Here is a 25,518-nt window from a genome sequence, read left to right as displayed (position 1 = left end):
AACCTTACTTCCAACGTATACCCATCACAAAAACTTGGTCAAAAATGTCTTCAAGCAAGCAAGGGAAGGAAGCATCACCAAGGTTCCATGGCATCAAATTTAAGAACTCCGAGCAAAGAAAAAGGTATAACAAACTTCTCTCTCGACCTTTATTTCCGAATCGTTATCCTTGTTTCTTTGCTATGTTGGACCTAGGTATAAAAGAGCAAGTAGAATCGTTAATTGAAAACCTAGGATGGTCCGGCTTGATGAGAACTTACCCGGGGTATGAAAACCTTGTCTATGAGTTTTTAAGTTCATTTTGCTTCATAAAAGATAAGACAAAGTCGGATTACCCCCAACATAAGGTCTCGTTTCGGTTCTTAGGTACTGACTATGACATGACTTTTGATTACTTTTGCCAAACCATGGGTTTCGCCGATGCGGGGCTCATCCATGATTAAAATAGTCAATACTCAAAACCCGTGAACTATGACCCTGAAGCCTTTTGGACCACAATCACAGGCTTGAATAACTACGTTGCTAGGTCCAACAAAGCTAGTGCTATCCAAAACCCTGTCCTCCGTTACTTTCAAAGAATTATGGGATGCACTATCTTCGGTAGGACAGACTTACATAGAGTTAGAGCACCCGAGCTCTTCATTCTTTGGGCTGCACTTAATAATCACCCCGTGAACACATGCTACTACTTACTTGATCACTTATCCTCTATCACCAAGAGTGATAGTGTGATTGTTGCCGGTGGTATTATAACATGCATAGCAAATAAGTTTGGGGTAAGACATGCAGGACACAATAGGATAGAGGGAGACAACACTTTGAGCAAGCACGATCTTGTGCAAATGAACTTTATCCGAAATGAAACCGATATAGGGACCTTTGAGTTTCGAGGCAGCCGAGGAGAAACATTGATTATATTGCCTAACCCTGCCCGCACCGACATAAAGGTGGCAGGAAATTTGTTGTATGTTGTTAATCCTCAGGTACCCGAAGATGATGAAGATGCAAGTGAAGAAGGTGCTGACTTGCCTAATGAAGCCAAAACACAAATGGATGATGAGCAATGGAATTGGATGCAAAGTGAGCTCCAAAAGATCAACACCAATCAACAACAATTTGGTGAAGAGTTCTCCGGTATGCAAGAGGAGGTGCAAAGAACAAACCAAAGGCGTGAGGAGACCCATAATGCTCTTCTAGCAATGCAAGAATATCTCAACGCCCGATATCCTCCGCCGGGGAACCAATAAAAATGTGAGCTTTCCTCTTCCTTTCTCTTCTCTTCTCTTCCTCTCTTCCTTTTAATTTCTTGTTTTCTTTATGCATTGAGGACAATGCTTCTCCCAAGTATGGGGGGGAGCCAATAAAGTGTCTAGGTAGTAAGACCCTTGAATTTTTATCTTTTGTTTTGTTTTATTGCGAAAGGCATGTAAGCGACTAGATAGTTTTCTTGTTTTAATTGTTAAATATGACATAATCTTTTGTTAAGTTCTCTTCCAATTGTTAAGTTCTTGTTGTGTACATAAAAATAGCTTCTTGTTGCCTTAAGTTTTTCCAATAGACCCACATTGATTCTAGGTGAACAAAACTTCTCCAATGAGAAAATTCACAGTGCATCCTTTGAGTAAGTGTATGAATAGGTATTTTAAGGACCAAGTTCTAAGTTTAATGGTACATGGACCCTTTAAAGTCTCTAGGAGTAAAAGTAGTATAAGCTTGTGTGGGGAAATTTAATTAACTTTATTTAACGTTGAAATAATATGGGGGGAAGCATGATTTTCACTTTTTCACTAAGTTGAGAACACCGCCGGAGCATGGAGGGAAGGATAGTGTACTCGAACAACTCCTACGCGAAGGATGGTACCTCCTTAGTGATTGTATAGCTTCTACAAACTTCTGGAAAAACAAATAGAAAGAAAAGAAAAAGAAAAAAAATTTTATGAAAGAAGTTACAAACTACAGCACTACTTAGGGTGATTGCCGGAGTAGTGGAGGAAGGAGTGAGTCCCTCTCCGACTTCCTATGAAAAGGTGATATCCCCTAGGCATCTGTAGCCCCAAAAGAGACCAAAAGAAAAGAAAAATATGGTCCACAATTTAAAATTGAACCAACTTAAACTTAATTCCCACCTTGCTTATATGGAATGAAAATGAGGTTTTTCTCGGTTGATGTACTGTTGGGGTTAGAACCTGTTTCCTCATAATACCTGTTTATACAGGAGCAAAGGGGATGCACTACACACACACACTCACTTAGTTTCTCCTGTTGGGTTGAATAGGAATCATAAGGGGCTCTTGAGGTTGTGATTAGTGTATGCTTAGGACAAGGCCTTGGAGGGAACATGTGTTTTAATTTTGTCATATACTTAAATGTTTTCTATGCTGCTGTGTCTATGCCTTTTGCTTGAGGACAAGCAAAGATTCAAGTGTGGGGGAGTTTGATAAGTAGATTTATTACGTATTTTAATTAAGTTATTTAGTTTAATTCTATTTAGATTTAATTAGATTCTATGTGTTTTTATTTATATTTAAGAGCTTTTTACTTCAAAGAATCCAATATTATATTTCAGGATCAAATATATGATTTGCAAGGCTTGGAGCTAAAGAAAAGGGATTTGGAGCACAAAAATAGGAGATTTCCAAGATTTGGGACCGAAATATGCACTTGAAGAAATCAGAATTCGCTCCCCCAAGTCAGTGAAGGGCGCACGGCCCACGCCTGCAAGGCGCACGGCCGTGCGCGATTGCCAGCATCCCTTTTAGCTGCTTTTTGCTCCGAACAGCGGTTTTCTACGCAGCCTGCTTTGACGATAAATCCCATGGATCTTCAGAGAATATTCCTTCAGTTATTTCTTAGGGCTTAAGTCATTAGTAGGCTATAAATAGAGAGCTTGTTCTCCTTGTTTTATCATCTTGAATTCTGAATATTGTATTGTGACAGAATACTATTTCTCAATAAAAGTTCTCGTTTTTATTCAATTGTTCTTATTGTTTTCTTCTTATTCATTCATGGCAACACCAACCATGAGTGAGTAATTCCCTTAGACCTTGGGATTGTTGGGAGAGTCCTATGGCTTGATCCAATAATCCAAATCCGAAACCCTAGTTTATGTAACCCTACTTTTCTTATCTAAATTCACCGTTCTTCACAACGATATTAACAAGTACCAAACTTTGGATGCGAACGCGGAGGGTTAGTACTTGTTAATTCGTTACCCTAGTTATTAAGGTGATGAATCGAACGAAGAAGTCTTAATAACCGAACAAGTGAATTTAGACAAGGATTGCGAAGCATGAGAATAGCCTAGTGAACCTTGGGACTTATAGAATCTCGTACAATCAAGGATCTTAATATAGGAGTTAGCCATGAGAATAGGTCTAACACCTTGAGAGACACACTCCCCGGATATCGAACGAAGAAGGGGATAGGCTTTAGAGAGATTCGTCCTTAGAAACTAGGATTTACATAAACAAGGATTAGGATTAGGATGTTAGGTCAACCATAGGATGAACCAATAATCCCTAGGTTGCCTTTAGCTATTGTTTTCAACCGTCGTTTAGATTACCTTGAAACCCTAATTATCGATTTCTCCCTAACCTTTACTACTTTTGATTAGAATTTAAATAACTCCCTGTGGATCGATACTCTCTCTTTATTACTACTACGGTAAACCCGTGCACTTGCGGATTTACGGTAACATGGGTGAAGAGTGATACGAGGAAGAATAAAAATAGTGTAGTGGCGTAATCAAAATTTAATGTAAATTTTTTTATGCTCTTTTAAATTTACCAGGACCATGTTAAACCTATATTATTAATGAAACATAATATGTTGTTAGTTACTAACTTTCTTGAACAATACTATAGTATGGTACTCACTAAGCTTGTAATGTACTATTCCTTCTAATCACACTATGTATGGTTTTATGGTTCTTAAGATAGATATTGACAGAGTATGAATATGAATATGTTTTGTGTGACCACATATTTTAAGGTGCGTGACCACTATTTTTTCAGAAATTAGAACTTGTCCGTCTTTAGGTGTGATAAACTCGCAGATTGTAAAATAAGTTATTTATTGTTGGAATTGCTTTTAGTGCAGTGATCAAATTAGATTGTGCGTTTGATTTGCCTAAAACAAGATTATTTATACCTGGTAAAGATATACTAGCCAAATATATGGTATGTGTGACCACATTTTTTAATATGCGTGACCACTATTTTTTCAGAAATTAGAACTTGTCCGTCTTTAGGCGTGATAAACTCGTAAATTGTAAAATAAGTTATTGATTGTTGGAATTGCTTTTAGTGTAGTGATCAAATTAGATTATGTGTTTGATTCCTATAAAACGATTATTTATACATTGGAAATATAAACTAGCCAAATATATGTTTTGTGTGACCACATAATTTAAGGTGCGTGACCACTATTTTTTCAGAAATTAGAACTTGTCCGTCTTTAGGTGTGATAAACTTGCAGATTGTAAAAGAAGTTATTTATGGTTGGAAATGCTTTTAGTGCAGTGATCAAATGAGATCATGCGTTCGATTCGCCTAAAACGAGATTATTTACATCTGGGAAATATAAACTAGCCAAATATATGATCTGTATGACCACATTTTTACAAATACGTGACCACTATTTTTTCATAAATTAGAACTTGTCCGTCTTTAGGCGTGATAAACTCGCCGATTGTAAATCAGGTTATTTATGGTTGGAAAGGCTGTTAGTGCAGTGATCAAATGAGATCATGCGTTCGATTCGCCTAAAACGATATTATTTACACCTGGGAAAGAAAAACTAGCCAAATATATGGTCTGTATGACCACATTTTTACATATGCGTGACCACTATTTTTTCATAAATTAGAATGTCTCACTGATAATTGGCTTGAATTGATTTTTTTTTTTTTTTTGCACATGTAAGTTACAGATAACCAAATAAACGAACAATATAACCATAATTTGTCAAAGGCGTAACCATTTTTTCCCTGCATTCAAAATTGGTCGTCATTTTCATATCCGACCTAACAACATAAAATATGATGCCCTTAATAATTTTAAGTACATGGATGATGGTAACTTTGAATGTATCACTGACAATTGGCTCGAATTGATTTTTTTTTTCACATGTAAATTAAAAATAACCAAATAAATGAACAACATAACCACAATTTGTCAACATAACCAGGGTTTAACAAATGTGTAGCCAAGTTTTGACTAATGACAATAAAGTGAGAGTTGAATGTAACCAAATAATTGAAGCATATGTGAAGTGTTTACCCACTTTCTCTTATAAGCTTTGAGAATTTTAAAAAAATTGATATTAGTGGATAAAGTATCATCAAATGAGAAGCAAAATAAATTGAGAGAAACACTAACCTACAATGGATAAAGTATCATCAAAACTCATACTACAAAACTCATACTACAATATTGGGAAGCACAGGGACATAGACCATTTCCAATGAGTTGAGCAACCTTCCATTAAAAATTCTTTTACAAACTTAAAATGTCACTTTATTTTCACCATTTACATACAAATAGATGAAACTAAAAATGGGACATGATATTGTTTTCCCTCTGATACCTACCCATACCAAGCACAAATTCAATGACCATGAAGGTTTTGATATAAATCATAAATATGTTCCAAGACATCCCTTCTACACTTCACCATTTCAAGAATAACATTACTATAATTATGACTACTCACTCGCCTATACCATCTATTGATACATCCTCTTCGGACTCAAGATGCAAAAAGTTATACCTATACGATTGCACACCTTAACTGCTCTCGGAGCTGCAGTCTTACTGCCATTATAGTATAGTAGATACTGATTGGTTATTCACATCGAAACCATGATAGAGGTCGGTACCTTTAGCCTCCCTTTATATTAGCTCCTTCCACAACTCCAAAGAAATAATAAGCCCTCAAATTTAAGCACCCAAGACATTAACAATAACAACATCCATCATCCAAGAAACTCTAAAAAGAACAAAAAATAAACTAAGATAATAACAAGCTATTATTCTACAGAATTCAAATTCACGAAATCATCGATGTTATACTCGACACCATCAGCAAAACTTAAAACATTACATATCATTGTGATCATGGTCATCATTCCATATAATGATATAACAATTACAATCTAAACTTTAAACAAACAAAAATAATACTTTTTCAACTCCTATCAATATCCTTATTAGTCATTATCTAGAATTAAAAGTCGAGTTGACATAGCAAGAACTCAAGATTAACAATGTTGGTGAAAAGGGAAAATACTAGCCACAAGCGGAAATGCTACAAAGGAAGAGTAAAAAGCTTACCTTGACGATTTTAACAAATAAACTAAATTCACCAATTAACAAAAAAGTTAAAAAGACCAAAGGCACTTCATACACCCTTTGAAAGAAAGAAAACTTATTATGCATAAGAATAGAAGACAAATCTTGAAAAATCAATCAACGTTGAGTTAAATAACTACTAATAATGTTTGAAAGCTTTCTAGAGTTAAAAATGAAAGAATGGGTGTAAGTGATATATAATAACTAAGTTAACAACACGTGAAAAACCCCCATGGTCAATAATCGTGGTCACACATATGGTTATGTTTCGTAATTTTAGATTGACTCAACTTTAAATACTAGCATAAGTTGAACACTATGAAATAGTTCGATAACAATTTGCATCTGAGAACGAAGCCAAATAAATTTTTGTAAATAAAATCTCTATAAAATCCAAAATAATAATGCAATGTGTATACCAAAACTTAAATCAAACATAAATTTACCCAAAAATTCAAATTGAATTGCTCTCTAACAAAACAAATGACTCATATCTTAAATCAAAAACCAATTCCCTTTCAACCTAGTAACCCATGTCTTAATCCATAACTTAATCATGCCAAAATTTACCCAAAAACTTTACCCAAAACTTGAATTAAATTATGTCTCAGACATAGAAATTTACCTAGAAAGTTAAATTAAATTACTATCTCATATACCAATGTATGACTCATATGAAATATATAACAGATTTCAAAAAATATAAACATATAAACCCTAAATGCTTACCCTCAAACTAGAAATTGAAGAACAAATTTGAGATAAAACTCACATTCAACAGAAACAGCAACAAAGACAATTAGGACGGCGAATCTGATCCCAACGATTGTGATGAAACATATATATATATATATATATATATATATATATATATATATATATATATATAGAGAGAGAGAGAGAGAGAGAGAGAGAGTAGGATACGGCGTGAGTGAGAGTAGGATACGACGTGAGTGTGGTGTCCTTTGGAGTGAAGGCGGCTGCCTGGTTGGCTGGAAATTGGAACTGAGACACAGAGAGGAGAAGAAATTAAACTGAGAAATGAAAGTGAGAGAGAGAGGGTGTGTTTTTTTTGGTTACACAGATATATGAGAGAGAGGGTGTGTAAGGTTTGATTTGTATTTTGTTTTTTTAAATAAAAAAATAATTTAATTTCCACCAGGCAAAGGATGCCACATCAGCGGGTGTAGAAAAGGGTGTACCAAAAGAGTGGTTCACCAATCTTTTTCCTTAACAAAATAGTTTTGATCAATTCCTTGACTCACAACTCTCTTTTCAAGTTACAACACCCTAATCCCTTAGGTGAGTCTGCAAGTGTTGAAAGTTTTATATGAACGTTAATTTTTATGCCATAACCTAACAATCATCTATCCCTAGCTAGAATGACCCGTTAGATTAATTAGAATTATTAGATCAAATTCAATAGCTAGTGTCAATAGTCAATTGATATTTGAAATCATTTTATATAGGATTAATATACAAAAAACATTAAGAACAAATAATTATGAATAACACTAGGATTATAAATGCATTGAAAAGAGTTTATACAATTACATGGTTCAAACAGTGTAAATTAAAATCATTGAAGAAGAGAAAATTAGCTAAGCATGATAAAAGGAATAAACAACATAGTAGAGAAAATAAACTAATAAAATTCCGTCAATGCCGGAATTGCTCTTCAATTTCTTTTCGATCAGTGATGTCTTCTTCCAATCTCATGTGTTTCTCCCCTCCTCCTTTCAGTCTCGTGTTGCATGATGCCTCTTTCTTTTCAAAATGTGAATCCCTTCATGTACTGTGCAGCTGCCTTCTATTTTTGCTTTCGGGTCAACAACAACTTTCATTTTGGTCAAACCCAATTTTTCATTTAGGCTAGACAAAGTGGTACCGTACTAGTTGTTACTCATTTAACTTTAAAATGTCACACTAATTAATATCTCACTCTAATTGACCAATAATGGTAACAATACACTACCCGACTCAATAAATCAAAAAAGACAGTTTATTTAAAATGACTCTAAATTAAAAACTATACTAATAATAATAGACTAAAAAACTTAATTAAAAAGACTCTAAAAATGTGATATGACAGACTGTCATCAATAACATTGCTCTCTAAACCAGAATTTAACTGCATTCTTCAACTTTCAAAATCTCTTCACCTTTGGCGTAGATTTTATCAAGACCTCCTTTCATTTCATTAAAAATTTGGCGGTAAATTTGGCAAACTTATTCATCTAAAATTTAAATTTCTAATCACTTGGATTTCTATAAATTGAAGGTAAAAAATGCAAGAAATTTGGAGTTTCATGTTGTTAATTCAAGATGACTCTATATATTGATTTGGAACCCCTTTGAATGACTTGAACGCATCTAACCACCTCCTAAATGAGCCTCTCAATATTGATTTTAACATCCCTTTGAATGACTTGAACACATCTGACAACCTCTCAAATGTGCCTCTTAATATTGATGTGAACATTCATTTGAATGATTTGAGCACCTTTAACCACTTCTCAAATGTACCTTTAGAGATTGATTTGAACATCCCCTGCGGTGGTTTGAACACTTCTAATTTGAATCCTAATTATTCAAGCACTGATTTATTTGACTATCTATAAGATGAAAAAGTAGATGTTGGAATTGAGCCTGAAACTAGCCTCTATGAAGATGAAGAAGATCTAGCTGAACTTTTTCACAATAACATTGAAGAAGATACAAGTATATTGAGTGTTTTTTTCTTTTCATTTTGTGAATGTTTTTTTTGTATTTAAATGTGTTTTGCATTCGTCTTTATTATTTTTTGCACCGGATATACTCCACGTTTTATATGAAGTACATGTATATGGAGTACACGTTGCAACATGGTTACATGTAATTCATTTTATGTAAGAGAAATTCTTACATAAACCCTTACCTAAGAGATCATTCTTACACTCAACCAATTAAAATCAAACATCTCATTAAAATAATAAAAATAATTAATACTCCATCCGTTTCAAAATGAGTGCCGTTTTAGGTGTTTACACACATATTAAGAAATGCAATGATTAAAAGAAAGAGAATGATTATTTTACCAAATTATCCTTATTAACTATTGATTAGTTTTAAAAGTAATACTTTGGGAGTAGTGTGCTGAGTATTAATTGGAGGGTACAATTGAAAAGAAAAAGTTATTATTGCATTATAAATTAAAAGTGACATTCATTTTGAAACAATTTTTTTTGGCTAAAGCGACACTCATTTTGAAACGGAGGGAGTATCATAATTTTTTCTCATTATTTTTAATATTTCTCTCTCCTTTTTCCACTTTCTTTAACCAACAAAAACCACCCACCACCATTTATTGTTTCCATTTCCTTAATTAAAATCACATTTTTTTTAAAGTTAATAATATGTGTCATATTTTTATTGGTTAAGTGTAAGAATAATCTCTTAGGTAAGAGTTCATGCAAGAATATCTCTTTATGTAACTCCACGTTTTATACTTATTTCACATTGTTTTTTATTTTTTATGTAACATCAACGGACCATCGAATTTATGGCATCCTACCACTGTTGAAGTATCGATGACATACAATTTCATGTATTGAAACCAATTTTTAATTATTTATTTTTATCGTAACATCTACTCCTAATATTATGGACCAAAGTATTTCCTAGTATATTGTTTGTTTAGTTATTCATTTTTTTGTGTACTCTTAATCGCCACTATTAGTCTTTGTTTCAACGTGAGATTACAATTTTAATCGCAAATATTTATTTTATATTTAATGAAACAGGAAACAACATTCACAATGAGCCACAATCTAAAAGAAAATGTACTTGTTTGAACAACTATTAGCGGCAAACTATTTCAGAGGTTTTGATCACTTCAAGTTGCGGTCGAAAAATTAATAAGGGAGTTGTTAAACGGGTTTGTTTTTCCTATCAAGTACGAGTAGATGTTATTTATTTGATTTGGAGGCAAACAAATGAAACAGGATCGCCACTATTAGTCTTTGTTTCAACGTGAGATTACAATTTTAATCGCAAATATTTATTTTATATTTATGAAACAGGAAACAACATTCACAATGAGCCACAATCTAAAAGAAAATGTACTTGTTTGAACAACTATTAGCGGCAAACTATTTCAGAGGTTTTGATCACTTCAAGTTGCGGTCGAAAAATTAATAAGGGAGTTGTTAAACGGGTTTGTTTTTCTATCAAGTATGAGTAGATGTTATTTATTTGATTTGGAGGCAAACAAATGAAACAGGTGGTGTTCGTCACAAGAAAATAAAATTTTATTGTCGGAAAAGAAAAGTCATAGATATTGAAAAAATACGTGATATATCGCTACACAAACGTACAAGTTTTCAATCTCTAACAGGAGCATTAGAGTGAACCACTAGACAACTAGTGAGATTAATAAAAGGTGTTTTATGAATGCTCGTCTTAGACTTTATTTGTCCATGTTGGAGGAAAGTAGCATTCCATATGAGGCAAAGTTTAATTCAATGTACATTAATGTTGTCCACATAGAGGAAAAATGGTTCTATGTGACAAGAAAAAAAATCTCAGAATTACTACCTTCTTGCAGATGAGGATGATCCATACCGTCCGTAAAAAAAACAAAAAATTTCATCATGAAGGTCATGTTTTTAGTTGCAGTCGCTAGACCTAGCTTTAATTTTGAAGGTCATGAGACATGGTCATGATTATTATGAAGGTCAGCTTGATTAGGAATTTCCTTATGATCATCACCTTCGACATCACCTTTAGCTTGATTAGGAATTTAGCTTGAAGTTTCTTTCTCCACATCCGATATGATGGTGAGAATTCACTTCGCTCTCAACATTTTGAATGTGCCCAACCTCTCCATCTTTATCTAGTGAGTCTTCAACAATGCAATTTAGTAGATCCTCATAATCTGATAGAATTTCCAAATCAAAAGATTGTCCTTCTATAGTCATTTTTATTGAATTATGCATAAGAATAAAAACACTACTCTCCTGCAAACAAACTTTTTATAAGAAAACATTTGGGGGCTTGCAAAGTTAAAGGCTTCGTGGAGTTACAGAGGGAGTACTCAAGGAACCATTTCATATTATCAAGAAACTACCTAATGGAATAACATATGATATTTTTAGCTATGTTTTTAGTGCAATTCTTTGCATTTGAAGGAAAATTAGAAGTCAATTAGAGGAGTTGTCAATGGTTTGAGGAACTTTTTGTATTTTTTTCATTCGGTCGTTGTAATTCATTTTTATCCTAAATCTTGCAACTCCATAGGTGTTTTGAGTGTTTTGTAGTGAGAAATCATGTAAATCGACAAATCAAGACATCACATGAAGGATCGAGGATATGAAGATTGAAGATAATGATTCTTAGAAGGTATTTGAAGACAATACAAAGTGAAGAAAATTAATGTGAAGTTCCAATCCATCGCAAGACGGATGAACGTGTGAAAAAGGTTGAAAACTACAAAATTCGTGCAGGAGGGGCTGCCTCATGCACCCCTGCACATGTAGCCATGAGTCCTACACATGGGATAACTTTCCTTTCTATCTCATGCGCCCATGCGCACTAGACCATGCACGGCGTATGGACACGGACAAGAAGTACAGTGTTCTTGTTTTCTAAGCCGTTTTTGGTGGAAAACCCCTGGTTCCCCAAGTAACCTTACACTATAAATAAAGACCCTTACATTCTCTTTTATAGATTCAGAAAGCTAGCAATTCAAGGCAAGGGTCAAACATCAGTAGTTTCAAGGCAGAGGATCTATATCCTCATCTTGTTCTCTCTGGTGTATCTTTTTATATTGTTTTCTAATGATGTTGGTTGCCATGGGCAACCAAACTTCTTTGATTAGAGTTTCACGATAAACCTCTTCTTCTTTGTTGGATTCCATTAATAAAGTTTTTATTCAATTTATAATCTAAAGTCTGATTTAATTCGTATATGTCCGCTTTTATCAAAATCCTAGATGAAGCAATATAAGATTAATTACCCTCACCTCCATTCGAACAAGACAATAGTGAATTGATTAGTTTATAACATAATCGAATCTAAGTATGAATTTTGGACTATAGCTCATTTTTATGGACCCCATAATTTGCACGGGTGAATTGCGGGGATTAATATAAACGTCCACTGATTCATCACGAGGTTATGTTCTGCTTTCTTAAATCCAACATAAGACAAATTATAAAAGAATGATTTCTTAATTTAATTTTCAACAAAGACGAAGGGGGGATTCAAGGATTCCCTAATCAACGTTAAACATATGAATCAACCAAACCTAATCTCGCATTGGGCAGGACAATTAAAACCCTGCAACCACTTCAAATATTTTCCTTTATTTGCTTTTCTAAATAGATACCACGTTGAACGACAATCCCTGTGCAGAAGAATAACTTACTACTTTAATACTTGGTACGATTTGGTGCACTTGCCTAAATTTTACATCACCACCTCATTTACTGCGGGTGTGGAAAATTGTAGTGTGTGGAAAACACTTCATATGCAAATTGGAGTATAAAAAAAATAAACCAAGGGCATAATTGGTATACTATCCTTAAATATGAGGAATAAAAGTCAATTTTGCTTATGTTTTATCACAATTATACTATACCTCCAATTTTCTTGCATTTTCTTTCATTTCATCTAAAATTTAAATTTCTAGTCACTTTGATTTCTATAGATTGAAGGTAAAAAACGCAAGAAAATTGGAGCTTCACGTTGTTAATTCAAGATGATTTCTTGCATTTTCTTTCATTTCATCTAAAATTTAAATTTCTAGTCACTTTGATTTCTATAGATTGAAGGTAAAAAACGCAAGAAAATTGGAGCTTCACGTTGTTAATTCAAGATGACACATTGGAATATATAATCTAAAATGTGTCAACTTATACACTGTAATTTATCTTTGGGATGGTCTATTGTGGGGGTCTGACACATTTCAGATTATATAATCCGAAATATTATTAAAGCTTTCAAATTGTGTTTTCTGAACTGTATACTTACAAGTTTTGGATAAACCAGATCAAAGTTATGTTTTTCTTTTTCTTCTGGATATTTAGAGGTTTTAGATAATAATATCTAAAAATCTTTAAAAAAGAGGTCGAATTATATAATCAGAAGAGGATATTTTTAGAATATAGTACGATGCATGGGAGAGAGTATGATGTAAAAATAAATTTTCTTTAGGTAGGACCATCATTTAAGAGCCTATATCATCACCTCCACTATTCACTGGGAGTATTCATGCCCCCAAGTACACATTAATTCCTCGATTGTATTGCTACATTCAATGTTTTTCATCCCCCTTTCCGACATAGTATAGTAACCGAAGGTTAGATAGTTCAACCAATTTAAGTTAATAGTTAAAGAGATGGAGGTCTTAGGTTCAAACCTAAGCGAAAGAGAAAAAACACAATCAACAACTAATTAATAACTTCTATAGTTTAGAAAAAACAGCCACTTCATCCCACCATTAATGTCCACCATTATTACTCCCTTCTGAATCCCCAATATTAAATATCAACCCTTGAATTGTACCTATAAACTATAATTCTCGACAGATATATATTGCTGTGCATGTACTAGTTTGTTTGTCTATTTGCGCTCATGTGGAAGTGTGGGTGGGGAATGCCACGATGGATTGGGTCCAAGCGATATGTAATGATGTATGAATTTAGTTAATGAACTTTTGTTCACTTTAAAAAATATATTACACTTAAAAGTGTACTAAATTTCTTATGTTAAGTAAAAAAACATATTTATCATATAAATAGAACTGATGGGACTATGACTTATTTATTTTCTTTTTAACACAAATTGAAAAAGTTAGATCTGATAATAAAAATGGAAAAAGTTGGAAAAGAAATGTTTGGCACAAATCATTTTCATCAACACTTTCAGACTAACAACAGTAACAACACAATGTGTAACACACATTCTTTCCACACATTATTTTTATTTTTTTGGTCAAGTTTTCGACATATTATTTATTGGTTATGATTAAAATTCATATTAACTCACTAAATTAAAATGAGATTCACATGATTTTGACCTAAGTTAATTTGTTCTAATGAGCTTAGCAATGTATAATATATGCAAGGTTCAGAGTTCGAACCTCGGACAAAAAAAAAAGACATAAGTGAATTTTAAGCAATGAAAGAGACGTGGAAAAAATGTGTGTTAGAATTATTATTATTATTATTTTTTAGGAAAGTGTTAGAAAATGTTTAGTTAGCACTTCTTTTCAAAAATTAAAACGTGTGAAAAATTCAGCTTCAACCTTCATATAAATACTAACTCTTGGTGCTAACTAAATTGCTACTCAAGTCTTCACTACTCAGAAAAGTGAAAAGCTCACCCATGGCAAGCGTTCCTTTGGTTTCTGCTGCCCTAAGAAGGTAAACAAGTTGCAACTTTTTTCCTTTTATGTATGATGATGCAGCATGAAATTTAATTTAACTTTGATATAGTTTGGGTTGGTATCCTAGCTTAAAAATTAGAAAAAATTTTGAATTAAATTTGTGTACATGGTACGAATATCCAAACAAACTTCAGAGTAAATATTGAAGAATTATTCTAATTTTTTTTGGGAAATAGTTTTAAAGCTCATATGATTCTACTTACACAAGATTACCTCCACAATCATACATAAAAATATATGATTCCACATCTTAGACTCATTTTACTTAACAAATAGATTTGAATTTTCAATAATTTAAATATTACTTTTTAGAAATTAATTCCTAAGAAAAATAGAAGTTGTTTTATTTGTTTATTAAAATGAAAATTGTTTTTTTTTATTTTTAAATTCCTATTTCAAATATGATTAATTTCCAAAGATAAAAACTTTTGAACATAATAAGTACGGTCACCTTTGTAACTGAAATTAATTGTAGTTAATTTAATATGCATGTCATGCTCAATTGATTTGCAAGGCTTGAAGGGAAAGTAGCTCTGATCACAGGTGGTGCGAGCGGCATCGGCGAGGCCACTGCAAGACTCTTCTCCAACCACGGAGCTCAAGTCGTTATAGCTGATATTCAAGATGACATGGGTCACTCTATTTGCCAAGAGTTACACAAATCTTCTGCTACCTATGTCCATTGCGACGTAAGAAAGGAAAAAGACATTGAAAATGCCGTGAACACAACCGTTTCCAAGTACGGTAAACTAGACATCATGTTTAACAACGCAGGCATAACCGGCGTAAACAAAACCAACATACTTGAAAACAAGTTATCCGAATTTCAAGAAGTGATTGACATTAACTTGGCCGGTGTATTTCTCGGAACAAAACACGCTGCTAGGGTAATGATCCCCGTTCGACGAGGTAGCATAATTAACACAGCTAGTGTTTGTGGATGCATAGGTGGCGTGGCTTCACATGCCTACACAAGTTCAAAGCACGCCGTTGTTGGGCTAATGAAAAACACGGCCATCGAGCTTGGACCATACGGTATTCGAGTGAATTGTGTGTCACCTTATGTTGTTGGAACTCCGTTGGCTAAGAATTTCTTTAAGCTTGATGATGATGGAGTTCTAGATGTTTATTCTAATCTAAAGGGTGCTAATCTTATGCCAAAAGATGTGGCTGAAGCTGCTTTGTATTTGGGAAGTGATGAGTCGAAGTATGTTAGTGGTCATAATCTGGTCATAGATGGAGGGCTCACGGTCGAAAATAATGGATTTTGTGTGTTTAAACAATCTGCCTGAAATCTGAATGCTTGCACCGTACGTGTACTTATGTTCAATTATTGTTTATTTTTTTTAAAAGGACTTTCAATTATTGTTGTTTTTGAGTCTTGTAAGTTGCGACAAAGCTGGTACCCCTAGATTTATAATGACGTACTATGAATACAATTTGGTAAAATTACTCTATTGTTCGTTTAACTTAATTTTAGATAATAATTTTGTTTTTTTTTTCATGTTATTTTTGTTCTTTAGATCAATTTGCATATACATTTTTAAAATTTAAATCTATGACTTCATTTGCTACGAGCTTTTAATGTTTAAATGTATGATATTCTCTATATAAAGATAATAATAATTTTATCAAATTAGTTTTGTTGAGTTTTTTTTTTAAAAAAAAAAAACAGGTATCCGACTTAAGAATACATTAATTCGAGTAGTCAAATCTCATTGTGCTTATGTGTGAGCTTCATTTAAAGATGGAACGAAGCTATATATGAACTAGTCTACCAACATTCGTATCAGGGAAATTGAACCCGAGCACATTCGATGGTCCAAAACCAACTTTGGGGGGGTTAATTTTATCAAGTATTAAAAGTGTGTTTTGAAAAGAAAAAAAAGAGTTAAATGGCATTCTTTAAGTTAATTATAGTTTTGCTAATATGAGTTTTATTATATAGTACGAAGATATTATTATTATTTTATAACCATTGATTGGAAATTTTATGGCAAAATTACAACAATAGTCTTTTAAATTAATTTCAGATAATGATCTCATCCTTTATTTGATATGGAATTTTAAGCATCAAATCTAAAATTCAAATGAAATATGAATTTAGATAACAATAAATATCTTTTTTTTATTTTAAAAGAAGATAACAATAAACATCTAAATTCCATTAGATAACACATGTCCATCAAGGACACTTGTCCATGTGAAGGTATAGAGAATGCACAACATTAATATAGATAATGAATCTTAAATATCATCAATCTCTTATTCCATTTGATACTCAAAACCCTACTTATCCCTGTAAATTCTAGTCGTGCAATGACTCCTCTCTGCCCTCATTCTTTCTCTATAGTGTTTCAGAATTTACAATGGATGATTTCTAGAGGTTCTGAAATCTTAAATTCGCTAGGCGCAATCAAGCTCACCTAGAGAGTCGAGGTTTCTTCAAAGGAGGGGAAAAACCATCTGGCTTTATATATTTTCCTTAAATCACCTTAGCTCGTGTAGCGGATCACATCTCGCCTAGTGAATCACCTTTGGCTTTTCCGTATGAAACTCTATTTTGGCTCGCTTTCACCATACTAAGCTCACCTAGAAAATCGGCATTTCCCAAATTGTCTTGATGATGCTTGGGTTGGCTTGGCTTGTGGTGCATGTGTTCTCCTTCCTCTGCTCTGCATTGGTGTAGTCATTCTCAAAAACCTATAAAAATGTATAGAAAATAGAAGTAATAGCTATATGGCATAGTTTACTAATATAAACAAAATTTATATCAATTTTTGTAGGGAGTGGGGGATGTTATAATTAATTACTTGCAAAACAATTCGATAAGTAATATGGAAAATAACAGTAATTTGACACTTATCAGTAACCATGCTTAGTCATCAGCTGATAACTAATTAAGTTATCTGTTGAGTTGGAATTAGATGATTTCATCATCTACTGATTGTGATGCAGTTGATAGTCAAATCATTACACTTCAGCCTAATGGAAAGTAAACGATTCGACTACTTTTTTTTTTTGTAAACACTTTGTTAGCATTTTTTTTGATGATTCTCTAGAACCTATGACATAAATAGGCATTATTAGTCGTTCATCATCTCTTACACTCACAAATGTTTTCACATTCTTCCAACTCTCAAATTCAATTTTTATCCATTTCAAAATTTACAAAGTCAACAAATTATGATGAAGCTTTTTCTTCTTCAGATTGTATATTTTAGGGTCGAGAAATGAAGAAGATGATTGGTCACGTTAATGCTCACGATATTATTATTATTTTATTATCTAAATCCAAATTTAGCCTTAAATAGGCACGGGGAGGATCACTGTTGACTTAGTCAACCATCTACCGTTCTCGTGAGCTTAGCTCAGTTGGTATGAACAATATATAAAATATGCAAGGTCCGGGGTTCAAACCCCGGCCACCACAAAAAAAAAAAAAAAATCAACCATCTAGGTCTCATTGTACAATATTAATATATTATCTATCTATCTATCTATCTATCTATATATCTTTGTAAAGGAAACTTGAGTTGTTCTCATGCAATCTTTATGATGATGTGGCACTCTAGAAAAGCTTCTCATTCTCTAATACTAAATTGTCTTTAATATTATCTATATATATATATATATATATATATATATATATATATATATATATATATATATATATCTTTTTTTGGTTACATAAAGTTTAGGTGGATTCGGCTCCGGTCACCACCAGGGTCAGGGCAGGCCTCCGTGCCCAAAGGGCACTTACAGATTACCCACCAACACCGCCCTCACATCGACAGCGGGAATCGAACACACAACCTTCTGAGGGGAAGTGGCCCGTTCCTTACCAACTGAGCCAACATGTGTTGGTCTAAAATGAATGACTACTAACCACTTTGACATGTTTTAAAATATCTGCGGAGTTCTGATGGGATCCGGTGCATTAGTGCTGGTATGATCGCACCTATATATCTTTGTAAAGGAAACTTGAGTTGTTCTTATGCAATCTTTATGATGATGTGGCACTCTAGAAAAGCTTCTCATTCTCTAATACTCCCTCCGTTTCAAAATACATGTCCAAGTCAACCACATATGCCAATACATAATTTTGACCGTTAATATCTTTAATTATCTAAAGTAAAAAATTACAAAAATTTAATATTTTGAAAATATTTGTCGAGACAAATCAAACAACATCTTACATGCTAATATTTGTATTTATACATTAGTTAAAAAGTATGGTCAAAGTAAGTCAAGTGAATAGTGCACATTGCAAAAATTGGACATGTATTTTGAAACGGAGGGAGTACTAAATTGTCTTTCTCACTTCACTTATAACTTTTCACCCTTTGATATATCTCATTAATGCTCCACTAAATAATAATGTTGTGTGAATTAATACTATTCACTCTTTCTTATTTATTATTATTAGTGCCTTAGATAGTTGTCATGTACTCCCTCCGGTCACATTTATAAGCAAAACACAACCTTTTAGGTTCATTGAATAACTAATGTATTTGGTCTATGAATGTGACTAGATACATTAATTATTCTATGAACCTAAAAAGTTGATTTTTGCTTATAAATGTGACCGGAGGGAGTATTAACATTAATCTTGCACTATCTTCCAATTGAAAAGTCAGTGCCATGCTTAATTTTTTTTCTTTCTTTTCATGAGCTTCTATAAAGTTGAAGACCAAAAGATGCATTGCATACTCTAATGTACGTAAAAATTAGATGTCTTTTTTCTACTAAAAAACATTAGATACCTTAACATGTAAAAGTTGAAGGATAAAATTGATCAATAAATATTAGTCTAAAATTGAACAAATAAAAATATATAGTATAAAAACAAAAAAGTGTAATTGATCAAATTTATTAAAATATGAAATATAATCACGTACATTTTTTTTATAGAAGCATGTCCATACAAAAAATCAAATACGTATGCAACTTATAAAAATGAGAATAATATTTCTTCCACTTCTTTATTAAAAAAAATAAAAAATTCTTCCACTTCTTTTTTTGGCTTCAATTGTTACAAAATGTCATTGGTTGATCTTAATATTATGTTCCAACTTGATCACTCCTACAAAATAGATTAAATATGAAAAATATATTTTATCACCTCTATTTTTTAACTAATGTTTTTTCATATTCCTTAACTCATAAGTTTTAACTATGATAATTCATTTGTCAAAAAATTTAAATTATGACTATTCAATCACTCCTTTTATCAATGCAAAATTTAACTAATAAATTAATCAGTTACAACTTTTATTGAGTCTTATTGTTCTTCTCAAGATAATTGTGTGTATAAATAGGTGATTTTGTGCATTGAGATTAATAGGTTGTAGTATAAATTTTGGTATTGGGTCATCATCCCTTTCTCCAAGCAACTCTTAAGTGATATTTTTTAATTTTGCATTGTAGTTTTTGTCTCTCTCTTTCTTACTTTTCATGTATTTGTGAACTATTGATTGATTTTTGTGGGAGGATAAAGACCTATCTATCTTTCTTGAGTGTACTTTATTGTGGATATAACTTTCGTTGACTTACTTTTCTATCTTTCTCTATTACATATTTTCTTTTATTGTTTAATGTGGATATATATGACAATTTTTTTCATGTGAATGAGGAGAAGAGGATAGCCAAGGCTTCTATTTTGTGTTTCTTGCATTCTTGCTATTTGGAAAATGGCAACTCATGTAAGTATATGTCTTTAACTATAATAGTTGCATCATTAAATTTGAAATTTGTTGAATTTGTATTTTAATTGTTTTATATTTGTAGATGATATAGAAAAAAAATTAATAAGACTTTGTAGAGATAAAATTTAAATTAATTGTTTTAAATTTTGAATAAACTTTATATTAGTGAAATGCTAATTGCTATCATTTGATGTGGTTGTTGTGATTGTAACATAAAAAAACGATATTGTTGTAACTTGACTTAGAGAATGTCCATTCATCTTCATATTTGTTTCTGTCTATCTATCTTTGAATTCTAAACGAAAGAAGGATGTGATGATGTGGCATGTCTATTTTCTTGTGAATTTGGAGAAGAGAATAAAAAAAAATTGAAGGAGAAGAGGATAAATGAGACGTCTATTTATGAATTAAGTATAATATATTAAAAAATGAAAACTACAATATATTTAAGTGGTCTAAACTTAGAGTCTTTATGTAAATATCAATAATATAGAACATGAAGTAAAAGTTCAATTCTTCTTTATTCAAATATTTTCAATTGAATATGGAAGATTGTATCTTACATAAAAACAGTATTTTAGTTTATAAAGGTGAAGACTAAAAGTGTCTACCATTTTTTCGTATAAAAACAATAACAAAGATATTGTAATATAATGAAGACATGGGTAGAGAGAAGGCTAAAGGATATGATCCAAGTTACACATTTGTAGCATTAGCTTATGAAAAACAATAAATGAATTTATACAATAAAATTTTAAATTTATTGCACATAAAGTTAAATTCATTGACAAAAAAAAAGTTAAAACAATTCATTGAGAAAAAGGATTCAACAAAAATAAATTTAAACGATTAACTACAATTGAGTTGAAAAATTTATATATGAAGGTGGTTAAAGGAAAAATAGGGTCTCATTTGCACATATTATAGTCCCAGCTAATGAAGAGATTGTGCTAAAATCATACCATATGTTTTTTAAATTCAACTTTTTTATTTTAATAAAAAATTTGTTTTGTATTTAGCACCAAAATTCTAAATGTAATATGCATCCTTCGTATATGCTGAAATTAAATAATGAAACTATAATTATTCAAATTAAATCTTAATAAATAAATTATTTGTAAAAGAGAGGAGAAGATGAATAATTATTACTTTTTTTTTATCTAAAAACTATGTTGTCATGTAGTGTTTGAATGGTAAATATGAAAATGAGTCATTTAATTTATTAATTTATTAAAATTGAGTTATTTCCTTCTCTTTTCTTTAAATAAAATAATTTCATTGACTCAAGGTAGAATATAAATTTGATAATATCTTATTATAATTCATAATTTTTTCTTTCTAAAATCAACAAATATATTAAAATAAAGGTAAACAAAAATAAAAGATATAAACTAAACTAAGAAAATATATTAAAAGAAATTTTTATTAATTTCTATTGATTTCTAATAGAGGTGAATGACACACTATTTATGTCAAAAATAATTTTTATCTACTCTATACTCTTTTTTTTTTGATACAAATCTACTCTATACTCTATTCATACGAGAGAATAACAAGTTTAAAATATTATCTATTTTATTTTTAATTAAAAAATAATTAAATAGAGATCCATCAAATTTATTATTTTCAATTACTTTAAAAAATATACGGATTTTTAATGGATTTTTTTTTTTGGTGAATGAAAAGGCCTTGGCGGCTCCGCCAGGGTTTCTTCCCAGCACCGTTCTCCATTTCATGTTTGTATCACTTGATTGAAGCTAGTTATCAATCAGGTGGGTTGAATTCATTCACGTGTGCCAGTTGCTATTGAATCCACTTTTTTTTTCGGTGGGTTTGTGTCTAAATCTTTCCAATTGAGCATAATTCCATAGTATTGTTACGTGAAAGCAGTCAATTGAATCCCCTTGTGGAATTCCACATCGTGCTTGCTCCTTGTCTTTGTTGCAATCTCAGCTGCCATGTTCGACTGGCAGGCTGAGATGATGGTTCCAGCACCAATTCCCTCTGCCGCGAGGGTTGTCACACCTCAGGCGCCGGTGGTTTCCTCTGCGGTCTCGTTTGCACAAGCACTGACAGGCTCCACCAAGGCTGTAACAAACGACGATCTGCCCACACCTACGATTCGGGGAGAAACGCTTGGTATTAAGATTACTCAGGACTTCTATGAGCGAGGAATGAATTATTGCAAGATTAATTTGCGGGGAAGACTTGTTTTAAACAAGGGAGACAAACTGTATACTACAAGGGAAATTGAAACAAAACTACAGAAGCTTTGGAAAACAGGAGGGGCATGGAGCATGCTCTCTCTTGGAAGGGGATTCTATGAATTTTTCTTTTCCAATGAAACGGATATGCGCACTGTTTGGGCTGCGGGAACGATGAACTTGAGGCTGGGTGTTCTTAGACTATTTGAGTGGTCAATGGACTTTAACATGCATACTCAGCGAAACACACATGCACAAGTGTGGATCCGTTTACTCGAATTGCCTCAGGAGTATTGGATGGAGCGTACGCTTCGTGAGATTGCAAGTGCGGTGGGCACCCCTCTTTTGATTGACAAGGCGACGACCAAGCGCTTGTTCGGTCACTATGCACGCATTTTGGTGGACATGGATTTATCTCGCAAAATCTTTCACGAAATTGTTGTTGAAAGGGAAGGGTTTGCTTTTAGGTTGGCAGTGTCTTATGAATGGATGCCGTATTTCTGTACTCACTGTCAAAGTATAGGACATGATGTAACCGCTTGTCGACGGCTGTACCCTAGGAAGGAAACAAATACATCTAAGGAGCAAATAGCTCAAGGGAAGAAACAAGTCCCAGTTCAGAAGGCTACATGGGTTCCAACTAAAGACAACCCCTCTGGAATCGGGTCTTCAGCTGCCTTTGGTACTGCAGTACCAATTATTGTTGATGAGATAACAAATGTTCCTACCCATGTCCTTGACAACACAACATTGGAAAAGGAAACAACAACCGCAACTATTAATAACGCTACAGAATCAGCAACATTGGAGATGGAAATAGAAACGGAGCAGCATGAATCTATGAACACGGCAACTCCACTCCAAATTGCCCTTGAAGCCGCACAGGGGTCAGCACAAGGTGCAGCAACGTCTCTTGATCATGGTCACGGGCATACAGAGGATATATCGACATCAACTCCAACTCCAATGAATGAAACCGCATCTTTGGAGAAGGAAACAGATACCGTAACATTGGAAATGGAAACAGAAGCAGTGCAGCAAGAATCTATGAATAAAGATATTCCACTCCAGATTACCCTTGAGGTCGCAGAGGGAGCAGCAAGGCTCGGTGCAGCAACATCTTCAGTCCAGGGGGATGTTTCCGTTAATCATTCAGAGGATATTTCATCATCAATTCCGACACCGGTGGTAACTGATACTTCTCATATTCCGGTTATTATTAATAATACATTTAGCATGCAACTTGAGAATGTGTCCGATGAAATTGTTAGATATGATGTAGCAGAAAATCATGGACATATTCTATCTCCCATCCATGAGAAAGCCTTAAATGTCAATAGCATTGTGGCTCCGGAGGGTGCTCCAATACATCCGGTGCTACAAAAAGACTTAAATTTTATGCAAGATTGGTTAGCGAAGGCTGCTGTTAATAATGAGGTACCTTTTACTGCGGTAACTTCAAAGTCACAGAAAAAAAAGAATGTGCAAAAGGCTGCATACAAAACCCGCTCTCAGGGGCCCCACCCACCGTTTAAATGAATATTTATTGGAATTTCAGGGGGATTCCTCTAGTGCGGTCCAGACAACAATGGTTCACAATAGCCTAGCAGCCTTGGGGAATGATTTGCAAGACACTTTGTGGTTCACTCTTTGCCTCCCTCTTTGGGAGCGGATTTTGATAGGGACAGATATGGGATGCCGAACGACAGATTTCCTTAGCTATTTCTGTTTCTAGTTTTCTGTAAATATTTATTTTTCTTTAGAGGGTATTGGCTTAGTCCCCCCTCATTGTAAATTTTTTCCCTTTTTTTAATAAAATTTACGTATTTGAAAGGCGGTGGAGAATGGGGGTGTATGAAGCATCCCAACCTATTTGGGATGCTTCAGTCTCTCCCGGATGCCTAACCTTTCTCTTGGCCTTATCAAAAAAAAAAAATATACATTATAATCAAACTCGTGCAACGCACGGGTTGAATACCTAGTTATACATAAATGAATGCTAATAGATATTTTGTTAGTGAAGTTTTTCCATGTACGTAGCAATCACATTTACCTATTGATGGAAAATTAGCAAGTGTACTAACTAATATCGAAGTAATAAAATTTATAAGATTCGTATCCACAGGGACTGTTTCAACTTCTACTCGGGAATGTAATTATTATTAAGGATGTATGTAAAATGGGGGGTGCACTGAGGCAATTGGTTTGATTTGCAAGTTAAAATAAAATGGTTCAAGTAAAATTGGTTTGAGAAACGATATGGAGAGGTGACTAGGTCATTCCCTTGATCCTAAGCCCTCTTTTCTGATTATAATTCCCTAATCCCTTAGGTGAACCTATAATCATCAAAGGTTTTGAGTCCGTTAATTCAATTATCACAACCTAACAATGCTCCATCCCTAGATTATCCGTTAGATTGAACAGTATAAATATGTCAGAATTACATGCTAGTGTCAGCAGTCATATATACTCTAAAATCAGTTATATTGGGTCAGAATCATAAAAGCATTAAGAACAATTTATACTGAATAAACTAGAATGGCATTCATAAAGATTAAGAGTTACAGGTTACATAAACATGAGCTAGAACAGAATCATCCCTTAACCTAATCACAAAGGATCTAGCTACTTGTGGCTAAAGCATAAATAACTAATATGAAAGAAGGATTCATTACATGAAATTGGTAACCTGATATGAGTTTTGATGGTCTCCAACCTTCTCTCCAGATCTCCAGCTCCAAAAGTCAGTTTCTTTTCCCAAAATTTCGACCCCCTGGTTCAGAGTGCAGCTGGGCTTTTATAAGGAAAATTTTGATTCGCAAAAATCG

General features: G+C 33.1%; 2 protein-coding genes and 1 long non-coding RNA gene across 3 annotated transcripts; 2 read left to right on the top strand and 1 right to left on the bottom strand.

Annotated features, from left to right (window-relative positions):
• Positions 1-5,374: 5,374 nt before the first annotated feature.
• On the bottom strand, positions 5,375-7,173 carry LOC146929987 (uncharacterized). Its single transcript, XR_015008305.1, has 2 exons — positions 7,123-7,173; positions 5,375-5,988 (listed from the first exon to the last, which is right to left on the bottom strand). It is a non-coding gene; the product is annotated as an uncharacterized LOC146929987 (long non-coding RNA).
• Positions 7,174-14,674: 7,501 nt separating this feature from the next.
• Positions 14,675-16,227, top strand: LOC146929986 (borneol dehydrogenase, mitochondrial-like). Its single transcript, XM_085701659.1, has 2 exons — positions 14,675-14,755; positions 15,293-16,227. The coding sequence occupies exons 1-2, from the start codon at positions 14,718-14,720 to the stop codon at positions 16,068-16,070; spliced, it is 816 nt and encodes a 271-aa protein (XP_085557785.1). The 5' UTR covers positions 14,675-14,717; the 3' UTR covers positions 16,071-16,227.
• Positions 16,228-22,444: 6,217 nt separating this feature from the next.
• On the top strand, positions 22,445-23,886 carry LOC146929985 (uncharacterized). Its single transcript, XM_085707452.1, has 2 exons — positions 22,445-23,793; positions 23,847-23,886. The coding sequence occupies exons 1-2, from the start codon at positions 22,445-22,447 to the stop codon at positions 23,884-23,886; spliced, it is 1,389 nt and encodes a 462-aa protein (XP_085563578.1).
• Positions 23,887-25,518: the final 1,632 nt, after the last annotated feature.

Source organism: Medicago sativa, chromosome 4 (assembly GCF_051527215.1).
Source record: "Medicago sativa cultivar Bolivia chromosome 4, Bolivia_mono, whole genome shotgun sequence".
In the NCBI taxonomy this organism is placed as follows: domain Eukaryota; kingdom Viridiplantae; phylum Streptophyta; class Magnoliopsida; order Fabales; family Fabaceae; genus Medicago; species Medicago sativa.
The sequence above is the reverse complement of the archived record's forward strand: the minus strand, read 5'-3'. Positions and strand labels throughout refer to the sequence as shown.